The sequence below is a fragment of the Ahaetulla prasina genome, chromosome 2 (genome assembly GCF_028640845.1).
Source record: "Ahaetulla prasina isolate Xishuangbanna chromosome 2, ASM2864084v1, whole genome shotgun sequence".
NCBI classification, from domain to species: domain Eukaryota; kingdom Metazoa; phylum Chordata; class Lepidosauria; order Squamata; family Colubridae; genus Ahaetulla; species Ahaetulla prasina.
The window spans coordinates 168,746,678-168,759,242 of record NC_080540.1 but is presented as its reverse complement, the minus strand read 5'-3'; the positions used below and the strand labels follow the sequence as shown (position 1 = coordinate 168,759,242).

At 41.3% G+C, this 12,565-nt stretch overlaps 1 protein-coding gene and 1 long non-coding RNA gene across 4 annotated transcripts in view; one reads left to right on the top strand and one right to left on the bottom strand.

Annotated features, from left to right (window-relative positions):
* Positions 1 to 12,565, bottom strand: part of NCKAP1L (NCK associated protein 1 like) — a 124,753-nt gene that overhangs the window by 90,685 nt on the left and 21,503 nt on the right. Inside the window, exons 5-7 of one of the 3 annotated variants that reach the window (XM_058167379.1) lie at positions 11,588 to 11,730; positions 6,380 to 6,470; positions 5,765 to 5,902 (exon numbers count right to left, since the gene is read on the bottom strand). In XM_058167379.1, coding sequence (XP_058023362.1) covers positions 5,765 to 5,902; positions 6,380 to 6,470; positions 11,588 to 11,730 — 372 coding nt within the window. The other 2 variants (XM_058167376.1, XM_058167378.1) reach the window with 2 other exon arrangements.
* Positions 1,245 to 4,012, top strand: LOC131190225 (uncharacterized). The gene is made up of 2 exons (XR_009153263.1): positions 1,245 to 2,087; positions 3,952 to 4,012. It is a non-coding gene; the product is annotated as an uncharacterized LOC131190225 (long non-coding RNA).

Here is a 12,565-nt window from a genome sequence, read left to right as displayed (position 1 = left end):
AGTAGCCTGCAATACTACTGCATTCTAACCACTGTCCCACCATGGCTCATAACTGTGTTATGTACAAGTGAGAATTGTTGTTTATTTATTATTTATTTATTTATTTTATTTGATTTTTATACCGCCCTTCTCCCGAAGGACTCAGGGCGGTGTACAGGCATAATAAAACCGACAATACAATATACAAGTTTAAACTACGATTTAAAAAACTTATTTTAAATTAGCCCAATGATTAAAATTTACCATACTAAGAAAACCCCGTTTAAAATTAATAAATTTAAACATTAAAATCCCAATTTAAGCCAGCCCTGCGCGGATAAAAAGATGAGTCTTGAGTTCGCGACGAAATGTCCAAAGGTCGGGTATTTGGCGTAAACCCGGGGGAAGTTCGTTCCAGAGTGTGGGAGCCCCCACAGAGAAGGCCCTTCCCCTGGGGGCCGCCAGCCGACATTGTTTGGCGGACGGCACCCTGAGAAGTCCCTCTCTATGGGAGCGTACGGGTCGGTGGGAGGTTGTTGGGACATCCATTATCACATTCAGTCCATTCTACTTCAGGAGTCTTCAAACAGCTCCGGAATTTCAAGGAAAAAATTTTGGCTTGACTGCTGTGAAAATTTTCTCCTTTTTATGTCTAGAAGGGCACGTTTGTCTGGCTTTGCCCTCTCTTTCCCTTGCTTTAACTGGTACTTCTTCCCCTCTCTTTGACTGCTGCCATAGGCATTTTTCTCAGTGTTTGCACTTTCCTTTTTTTTCCACAGACTAAATGACCTTCCCCTCCTTTTACCCTAGTTTATTTAATTTTTCTTACAAAACTGTCTCTTTGCCAGATATCCGAGTTCTTTTAAAATTTCATTATGTATTTTTTGTATTAAAAAATCAAATTAGAAGGAGTAAGGCAACGAGTGGGATTAAACAAAAATGTCCACTGGCATGATTGAATGATTAGGATGTATTTATCTCTGATTTGTATGGGGGAAGTTAGGATTTGAGAAGAAGGGGAGGATTATAATTTGTGTTAGGGAAAATTTAGTGTATGATTGTTTTTTCTTTTGAATTATACCTTGTGTTTGTTCTGGGAAGTCGGGGGTGGGAGGAGGGAGCAGGGCGGTTTTGGAGGAAGGGGGGAGGGGATGGAGTTGGGGGAGGAAAAGTGGGGTGAAAATTTTTGTAAAAACTTTTTCAATAAAAAAAAAAACAAAAAAAAATGTCCACTGGCAATCATATTGTCAACTTCAGCCCAGCAAGTAAAATGGTTCAGAAAATTAGAAGCAGATTTTTTTCGCTCTATTGAGTTAAAAGGAATGCCACCCATTCTTGCATGAAATAATGCCACCTTAAAACCGGCCGTCTCCATCATCTATTCTAGTTCTGTGTGTACTGTGCTTGTTCTGAATCACTGCTGAATCACGTTGGCCTGGCCTACAAGTCTATGGTTCATTAGAGGCCAGGTGATTGGCTTTCTGCTCTGGCTTTGCTCTTGTCCCTTTTCGGTGTATTCTCAGACAATGATGAAAGCATCCTCCAATCGGAGGACTGTCGTAGGAACAGGGCGGGTCTGACTCTGTCAGAGCCTTTCTATTAACTTGTTTCCACGCACTGCATTGAAGCATCTCCCACATACAAAACAAAGGGAGACAATGGGAAAATGCCAGGGCAGAAACAGCCTCAAACGGAGAGATGCCATAACTGGGCATGATTGTCCTGTAGAGTAAGATAACCGAACATCAATAGCTGCGTTTATTTTTCTTTCTCATAGGGAAGAGGTTATTAAAACCCGACAAATACAGGAGAACCGTAAAATAAGCAATGAAAAGAAAACAGTCTGACACTTCTTGCTTTCTGGATTCTGCAGTGAGGAAAAGAAAGCTTCTACATCTATACAGAAAGATCCCCAGTGATGCCATTTCAGAATGCTATTAAAGAGGAAGAAGCTGGCTAGCAGAGGACTCCATTTTAGAGCTGAGAAGCTGCAAATAAGTCCTTTCTTCTTCGCCAAACAATATGGTGGAGATTAGAACATTTCAGAAGACTGATAAAAAGGAATCGTGTAAAAAATTCTCTTCTTCCTTAAAAATAACATAATGGAGGTTTGTTTTTTCTTTCCATTGGAAACCTGGATAGGATAGGGTTTGGTTGGAAATATTTCTAGGAAAATGAGGTGACAGATAGCACAGTGGTTAGAATGAAGTGCTCATGCAGGAAACCTATACAAGAGATTCAAACCGGCGAACTGCCGATCCTTCCCAATTGGCAAGCTCAATGTCTTAACCACTGAGCCACCTAGCTTGGCAGTTCAAGTCTCACCAGCTAAAGGTTGACTCAGCCTTCCATCCTTCTGAGGTGGGTAAAATGAGAACCCAGATTGTTGGGGGTGGGGGGAGTAGGCTGACTCTATAAAACCGCTTAGAGAGGGCTGTAAAGCACTTGGTGGTATGTAAGTCTAAATGCTATTGCTATGAAAGATAGAAAGTAAAGTGCTAATAGATAGGGCACAGTGGGGAGCAAACAATGGCAGAGTAGGCTAGCTCAACCTTTTTGGCTTTGCAAACCAGTGGGGTGGAGAGGGGGGAGAGAGGATGGTTCTGTGTGAGTGGCAGGAAAGTGCGCAGGCCTGCTGCTCACTCAAGTGGGGATACATGCACGTGATCGTCTGCTGCTTCTATGGCCCGGTTCTGAAAAGCTCACAGCCCGGTAGTGGGCTGTGAGCCAGGGGTTGGGAACTCCTGATCTAGCTAGCAATGTGAAAGGAGGAGAAAGTTCACACATCCTAATAGTCTCAAAACACACTCTTGATCATAGCAATAGCACTTAGACTTATATACCATTTCACAGTGCTTTACAGACCTCTATAAGCGCTTTGTACAAGAGTCAGAGAGAGTCAGAGCCAGCCTATTGCCCCCAACAATTTGGGTCCTCATTTTACCCACCTCGGAAGGATGGGAGGCCTTGAGCCTGGTGGGATTTGAACTGCCAAATTGCTAGCAGCCAGCAGTCAACAGAAATAGCCTGCAGTACTGCACTCTAACCACTGTGCCACCGAGGCTCAATCATACCTGCAAAGTGCTAGCTCCGTGGTGGTGAACCTATCGCACGTGTGTGCCACAGCTGGCACATGGAGCCCTTTCAGTGGGCACATGAGCCGTCTCCCAGCTCACTTCCACCGCCCATGCGTGCGCGCCTCCTGCCAGCTAGCTGATTTTTGGGATGCGTGGGGGGGGGACACATGTGGAGGTGTGCATGCATGTGTGGGGGCAGGGGGGAGCATGGGGGGGGCAGCGTACCCCCCATGGCCCATTTTTGGGCCCAGGAGGCTGTAGGGAGGTCTACTAGGCCCAAAACGGGGATGGAGGGGTCGCGTGCGCATGTGCGGGGTAGTGGGCTGAATGGGGGGCTCACATGTGCATGCATGGGGGGGGCTAGGTGGAACATGCAGGGGTTGTGCACGCATGCACAGGGGGGGCTGCATTGCATTATAGATGCCGGCATGCGTGCAAGCTGTCACATCCGCATGCGCACACTTTTGGCACATGATGAGAAAAAGGCTAGCCATCACTGTGCTAGCTGATCTCACCTTTAAGTTTATGGGTATGAATCCATTATAGATTTTGGTTGAAGGCTGAAGCTGTGAAGGGATAGTACTGGTTTAAAAGGGGAGGGCTACTTTTACATCGGTACCCTTAATGATAACTTAAGGCTATGTCTCATACGGTATGGGCTGTGAATGAGATGAGGATAAGCTGTGCAACCAAGGGCAAGATGGGGTTGATGGAGCATAATAGTGCCATGAAAAACCACAAGTGGGAACGGAGCCTAAGACAGATATCTGGACTAAATCTTTCTGCTCAGCCTTATAAATCAGCATTCTAAGCTAGGGAAAAAATGGGGGTGAACATGAACATGAACAGACATTGCAGAATTGTTACATTTACTAATAATTTTCTCTGTGCATAGGGGAAGAAAAATAATGGACTGAAGATGGCCCTTCAAAAAGAATATAATGAAGAAAAAGAAACATATAAAGAAGCAACTCCCAACCCTCGTTACAACAAGTATAAACAACTGTAGTCATTTTACACAGGGCTGCCGTGAAGAACAACACAAATATATTTAAAACACAATATGTTTTAAATATATTTTAATCTGGGCCAAATTTAATAAGTTTTTTAAATATTGTTTTATCTTGTATTTATGTATTGTTGTTTTGTTTTATCTGGCTGTGAACCGCCCTGAGTCCTTCGGGAGAAGGGCGGTATAAAAATTTAAATAAATAAATAAATAAATAAATAAATAAATAAATAAATAAATAAATAAATAAATAAATAAATAAATAAATAAATAAATAAATAAATAAATAAATAAATAAGGAAGCTTCAATTAGTCCAGAATGCAGCAGGGCACTGCCAGTTTGCTTCAAGTGTCATTTAGATTTGCTGGCTGAGCCATATAAAGCCCTACAAAGCTTAGGGCAAATCTGAGGGGCCACTGATTTTCTGTGGTGTCTACCCAGCTGATCTAAGAGCTAGAATGCTCCAGGTTTGTTTGATTAAGCAGGGCCATCTATGATGACTTCAGAAGTATGCCTGCCCTGTCACGGCACTTGCTCCCTAGAATGTGGTTCCCCTGAGATCTGAGTGGCTCCTATCCTGATGGGGTTTCAGATGCCTTAAAGACTTGTTGTTTTGTCAGGCCTTGAGCTAGTGTGACTTGATCTGTTCGCATAACTCTCTGTATTGTTGACCTTGTTCGTCATTTTCTTACTTATTTACACTATATATTTATCCTGCTTTGTTACACTGTGAGCTGTCTAGAATTCTTCTGAAGTTGGTGGTGCCGAGACTGACTGACTGACATTTATGTAATATACCATATTTTTCGGAGTATAAGACACACTTTTCACTTCCCCTCTCCCAAAAAAGGGTGAAAATTTGGATGCATCTTATACACCGAATGTAGCCCCGCCCAGCCACCAGCCCCCAGCCCCCACCCTTTGGCCTCTGCCTGGCAGCAATTTACCTCCTTGCAGCAAACAGCAAACAGCCAGTTTCAGTTTCAGCTTCAGCACAGCCTGATTAGCAGAAGCAGCTGATCGGCCTCCCGACCATTAGCTGTTTCAGGCTGTAGGGATTGCCATTGCCTATTGCCGCCTCCACATGCCCCATTTTTGGCCTCCACTGTTTGCTGTTTGCTGCAAGGATGCAAATTGCTAGGAGGCAGATTTTTTTCCCTTTTTTTTTAATAAGTTTTTTATTTACTTTCCATTAAAATATATATATTTAATATTAAATATATATATTTAATATTAATATTCCATTAAAATCTCTCTCTCTCTCTCTCTATATATATATATATATAGAGAGAGAGAGAGAGATTTCATTTCTCCTTAGATTTTTTTTTCTTGTGCTAATCAGGCTGTGCTGAAAATGAAACTGAAACAGGCTGTTTGCTGTTTGCTGCAAGAAGGCAAATTGCTGGGAGGCAGAGGCAGATTTTTTTTTCTTGTTTTCCTCTCCAAAAAAGGTAGGTGCGTCTTATAGTCCAGAGCAACTTATACTCTGAAAAATATAGTACATTTCAAGAGAGAATAGCCGTTTTATGTTCATGGGGATATGATGACTCTAATCAACAAGTATTTTATTTTACCAACAATTTCAAAACAGCACACTAGGAGAGTCAGATGCTTGCCATCTCTAAGGCATCTCTAGCATCAGCCATTTCAAGGGGGTGGCTGCTGGACATACTTTGTATGTCCCACACTCAGACTCACAGTGTCTGAACTGGCAGGAGACAGCATGTTGGCAGGATTGCTGATCAAACTGAAGAGCTGGTCACCTCGCCACTGGTCAGCAGAATGGTTTCGACGGGCAAACAGGAAGTGCAGTGAAAGAAGTGCATGGCTCACAGTCTGGGAAGAAAAAAATGGATTAGCACATTTAAGAAGGAATAGCATAAAGAGAGAGTGAGAACAGAAGGGCAAGACTATGTGTCATCTTGGCAAATTTGCGTTCCTAAATCACACAAGCAGAGATAATGCAGATGCACAAGGCACCTGACTGGGAGGTAAGCAGAAGAAAAAGAGTAAAGACTATTCACATACTCATTTTTCTCAAACTCCTCCACAAATGGAGACAGAGACATTCACTGAGGAGAACTAGCAAATGGGAAAAGAATTCAGGAGTTGCAATAATTCTGTAATTACCACAACTGACATAAACACAAAAACACAATCCCAGATAATAACCTCTGCTCAGAAATAGCTAAAACCTATCACCCCATCAGTGATCCCAGAATATAAAGGCTGGATTTACAATTTAAGTTTAACCAGGGTTTGTTGAATATTTACCTCAAAGGACTAGATTTGTGCAACCATCCAGCACCTCACCTTGGTATGAGGTCCAAACTCCTCCAGCAGCTTGCGCAAGGGATTCTCATACTCGATGATCATCTGACCCAATCGACGGAAGCTAGCTTCACTGAAGTCAGACAAGCAATGCATTGTTTTATTACACAAAACATTGACCTAGCTCCAATTGTAGACTCTGGGCAGTCAATCTGTTAAAACTGCCTGCCAGATACAGACTCAGTACCACCTACCCCTTCAAACAATGCCCACCTTACTCCTAGATAATAGAGAATAACTTCATGGAAGCTGTCTGGACATTTCACAAAATATCTGAGTCCATACACGTGCTAATGCAGAGTTTGTTTAAATACTGAATAAAGCAAAATGAAGTGGGTTTCCCCAACATGCTAAATCATAAAGTATGTTTCTCAAACCACAATATGTAAGTTCATAGAATGTATTAAGTAAGTGATGCAGCAGTTAAGACAACAAAAGAGGGAATTTTAGCAGAAACCATTTGTATGGGATGGAGGAAGAGATGATTGGACCAAGTTTTAAGTCCATCCCTGGGTGTGGAAGCTTTGAATGACTTTGGACCATTCTCTCTCTCTCAGCCCAACTTATCTTGCCAGGTCACTTTTGTGTGGAAAATTTGAAGAGGAAATATTTTACATATCACCTTGAGCTCCCAGAAGAGAATGGGATACAGAGCTAACCATTAAAATCACTGCCCACATGTAAAAAGGCAAAGTAAAAATTTTCTTTGTCCATTCATGTCCGACTCCAGGGGGTGGGGCTTATCTCGGTTTCTTAGTCTAGAGAGCCAGCATTATCCAAAGACATTCTCATGGCCAAATGGCCAGCATGATTATATGCCAAGGCGCATGGAACAATGTTACCTTCCCACCAAAGTAGTACCTTTTTATCTTACTTGTATTTGCAAGTTTTCAAACTGGTAGATAGCTGGGAGCTGGAGCATGTCCCAGGATCTCATCCCATCGCGCAGCACTAAGGTCTCAAACCCAGGCTGTCAGCTTTCCAGGTGATAAGCTCAGTGTCTTTAACCGCTGAGCCACCATCCACATGTACTTTAGCACAATAGATAAATCCAGCCTATTATATTCCTCTTGACATTGGTTTCTACATAATCTTGTCTCCAAAGAATGAGACTACAGATTTGGTAATCAAGAGTCAGCCATACTGTTTTGACCATATCAAGCTTAATGCTGGAATTGCTCAGGAATGGGATGGGTTAGTCACAGCCAAGGTGCACTCTAGTGCTGGAGAAATGGGGGTCACCTGTAGCTTGTAAATAGCAGATGAAGCAAAAAAAAAGCATGACTGACAGCTGGGGGGCACAAATCCTTCTGCTATAGGAGATAGTTATCATTTTATTGATTATTTATTGATTGATTTTATTCATTAGTGCTTGACTGGTGTATACCTATCCCACAATAGGAAGCTGAATGAATGCTCCTGGCTGAATAAGACAACATGGAAAGCAAATATTCCACCAAAATTGGCAAAAATACAATGAACTCGCTCCAGGTAATATAATCTAAGCCTGAGTAGATAGACTCCAACCTGGTTCCATGGATCATTTCATGGGTGCAGTGATGCAGACCAATCAGGACTTTACGATCATCAATACGAGAAAGAAGTACAATGACAGAAACATAGGTGACAATCAGGTCCAGGTAGTTCTTGGTGAAATCATAATTCACATTCTGCAGAAAAAAGAATACATATAATTGAATTGGAGGGAAGAAAAAGGAAAGACTGCACACCTTTTACAGTTTCTCATTCCTGCCAGCAATCAATCAGAATAGAGCTGGAAGGGACTTTGGGAGGTCTTCTAGTCCAACCCCCTGCTCAAGCTGGAGACCCTATACCATTTCAGACAGGTGGCTGTCCAATTTCTTCTTAAAAACCTCCAGTGATGAAGCCCCTACAACTTCGGAAGGCAAGCTGTTCCACTGGTTAATTGTCCTCACTGTTAGGAAGTTTCTCCTTAATTCCAGGTTGCTTGATTAGTTTCCATCGTTTCTTGCCCTGCCTTCTGGTACTTTGGAAAATAAGTTGACCTCCTCTTCTTTGTGGCAGCCCCTCAAATACTGGAGTACTGCTATCATGTCACCCCTAGTCCTTCTTTTCTCTAGATTGGCCATACCCAATTCCTGCAACTGTTCTTTGTATGTTTTTTGTTTTCAGTCCCTTAACCGTCTTAGTTGCTCTTCTTTGCTCTTTTTCCAAAGTCTCAACATCAGCAAAAGACAGACTCCTCCTCCTCTTCATCTTCCTCTTCTCCCTCCTCCTCCTCCTCCTCCTATTCCAAATTGCTTAGGTAATCTGAACTCACACTTCATTAAGCTATAATTCATATTAGCTGTGATTTGCTAACAAGCTACAGAAATCTGTTTTACTTACAATTTTAAGCTAGGAACCAGCATTTACAAAGGCAATGTGTCAGAGTATATTCATGAACTGGAATAGGACATAGCAACTGAGTCAGCCAATGAGGGTTGTTTGGAAACTGAAACATAGTATTTGTTTGCATGGGATCATAAGAGACAGCTTGAAGTCTAGGCGCGGCTTTGACTTGCTGAAGTTGGTTGAAGAGTTGGTTTGGCCTCTGTAATGAGAGCCTCTGTACAATATATTATCCTCTGTATCTGTCTACTCTGTAATGACTTGCTTCTATGAATATTGATTCTGTGTTCCTAATACTGTATGCTGAATTCTCCTGTGTGATATTGTATATACAGACACATAGGAACGGGTCTCCGTGTTCCCTGTGCTGAATTCTTCATGTTTGTGGGCTCCAGAGGGAGTCTAAGCTACCCTGCAGGGGCGGTAAAGCAAAGAGGGGCATCCTGTGAGGTCGGAGAGAGTCGCAACTCTCCTATTCGGCCCAGGGTCTTTTTTCCTTCTCAGCCATGGCAAGGAGAAGCAGCTTAAAGATGGCTGCTACAAAGCTGGGACAACCGAAGAATAACAGCCAAGACTGGTGCAGGAGAGAAAAAGGTGAGCCGTGGTGGAATTGGGGGAGAGGATTTTTCTTTGTTTTTAATTACCCCAAGAAATAATTTAGAACTATTTGCCCAGAGCTATGTGTTAAAGCGGCACCTAAGCTTTTTCGGGCGCGCTGAAGAAACACTTAACTGGAAATGAAAGGTGCAGGAGAATAAATAACACATTTTGAAATAAATAGAAAAGTGACTCCTAAACTGGGAAGAAGTGGTACAGAGAAGGCATTTTTAAATATTGGAATTATCTATATACAAAACTTACTCTGCTTTTATATTTGTTGTATAATCCAAACAACAATAGACTAGTAAACTGAAATTTAAGTGGAGAGTGCCACCTGCTGACAAAAATGGAAAGTACAAGAGAGCTGGAAGATATGTGTGAAATGGAGGCAGGGGGCTCAGTAGAAATTTTAGAAAATAGGCAGTGGAAGAGGGTAGAGGTTGGAGGAACACTTAGATTGGACTTCCAAGAAATAGATATAGATGGAGACTTAAGAGAGGAATGGGGGAGGCAAGTCAGAAAAAAAAAGCATAGCAATTGAAGTATTGAAGTGGGCAAGAGATGATGGGTAAACAATTTTTTTCTTTATTGTTTTTCTGATTTGATTTTCCTTTTTTTCTCTTTCTTTTAAAGCATAGCAACTAAAGTATAAAATGGGCAAGAGATGATGGATGGTTGATTTCCTTCTTCTGTTGCTGCTTTGAGTTGTCTTTCTCTCACTCTCACTCTCTACTCTCCCCCCCCTTTTTTTTTAGGCAGGTGACATGGTTAGAAGTTAGACAAGAAACAAAGAAAAAGCCTTTTAATATAGGGTGACATGACTAAAAGCTAGAATAAGTGATAGAAATAAAGGGAATATTTATGTGTACATTTTTATTTGATTAAAAAGAAAGTAATAATGAGAAATAAGTGGAATATTTGAATAATGATAGATTGTAACCTAATATAGATGTGTATTGTTATTAGAAATAGATAAATTGATTGAATGTAATAATAATGTTTAATCTGATCAGTTTTATTTTTTATTTTAGAAAAATACTTTAAAGGATTCTGACAATCCCAGCTGAGCCGCACGATCATGAGAGGCTTTTTTTTACTTTTAAAAGCATTTTTTGGCCAAAGAAAAATGCTTTTAAAAAAAGGAAACTCTGTATGGGATGGAGGAAGAGATGATTGGACCAAGTTTTAAGTCCATCCCTGGGTGTGGAAGCTTTGAATGACTTTGGACCATTCTCTCTCTCTCAGCCCAACTTATCTTGCCAGGTCACTTTTGTGTGGAAAATTTGAAGAGGAAATATTTTACATATCACCTTGAGCTCCCAGAAGAGAATGGGATACAGAGCTAACCATTAAAATCACTGCCCACATGTAAAAAGGCAAAGTAAAAATTTTCTTTGTCCAGTCATGTCCGACTCCAGGGGGTGGGGCTTATCTCGGTTTCTTAGTCTAGAGAGCCAGCATTATCCAAAGACATTCTCATGGCCAAATGGCCAGCATGATTATATGCCAAGGCGCATGGAACAATGTTACCTTCCCACCAAAGTAGTACCTTTTTATCTTACTTGTATTTGCAAGTTTTCAAACTGGTAGATAGCTGGGAGCTGGAGCATGTCCCAGGATCTCATCCCATCGCGCAGCACTAAGGTCTCAAACCCAGGCTGTCAGCTTTCCAGGTGATAAGCTCAGTGTCTTTAACCGCTGAGCCACCATCCACATGTACTTTAGCACAATAGATAAATCCAGCCTATTATATTCCTCTTGACATTGGTTTCTACATAATCTTGTCTCCAAAGAATGAGACTACAGATTTGGTAATCAAGAGTCAGCCATACTGTTTTGACCATATCAAGCTTAATGCTGGAATTGCTCAGGAATGGGATGGGTTAGCCACAGCCAAGGTGCACTCTAGTGCTGGAGAACTGGGGGGTCACCTGTAGCTTGTAAATAGCAGATGAAGCAAAAAAAAAGCATGACTGGCAGCTGGGGGGGCACAAATCCTTCTGCTGAAGGAGGTAGTTATCATTTTATTGATTATTTATGGATTGATTTTATTCATTAGTGCTTGACTGGTGTATACCTATCCCACAATAGGAAGCTGAATGAATGCTCCTGGCAGAATAAGACAACATGGAAAGCAAATATTCCACCAAAATTGGCAAAAATACAATGAACTCGCTCCAGGTAATATAATCTAAGCCTGAGTAGATAGACTCCAACCTGGTTCCATGGATCATTTCATGGGTGCAGTGATGCAGACCAATCAGGACTTTACGATCATCAATACGAGAAAGAAGTACAATGACAGAAACATAGGTGACAATCAGGTCCAGGTAGTTCTTGGTGAAATCATAATTCACATTCTGCAGAAAAAAAGAATACATATAATTGAATTGGAGGGAAGAAAAAGGAAAGACTGCACACCTTTTACAGTTTCTCATTCCTGCCGGCAATCAATCAGAATAGAGCTGGAAGACACCTTGGTGGTCTTCTAGTCCAACCCCCTGCTCAAGCAGGAGACCCTATACCATTTCAGACAGGTGGGTGTCCAGTCTTTTCTTAAAAACCTCCAGTGATGAAGCACCTACAACTTCTGAAGGCAAGCTGTTCCACTGGTTAATTGTCCTCACTGTTAGGAAGTTTCTCCTTAATTCCAGGTTGCTTCTCTCCTTTTTTTTTTTTTATTCAAAAAGTTTTACAGAAAAATTTTTCCCTTTCCCCCTCCCTCCCCTCCTTCACAACCCCTCCCCCGACTTCCCGGAACGGCACAAGTATAGTTAAAAATAAAACAAACATATGCTAAAATTTTAGCCCAACTTAATTATACCCCTACAATCATCAATTCCTAACTTCCCCCGAAAACAATCAAAAATAATACATCATAATCATTCGAAGGCAGTCTGATAACTCTTAGTCTGATATCTACGTTGAATATAGTCAATCCATTTTTTCCATTCCTTTAAGTATCTTTCTTGCGTATTGTCTTTCAAAAAGGCTGATATCTTCGCCATCTCAGCCAAATTGGCAACTTTCAATATCCATTCTTCTATTGTAGGTACTTCTTTTTTCTTCCAATATTGTCCTATTAGTAATCTTGCTGCAGTTATTAGATTTAAAATCAATTTAGTCTCAATTACTGTACAATCCGTAATAATTCCCAACAAAAAAAATTGCGGCAGGAACTTTATCTTCTTTTTC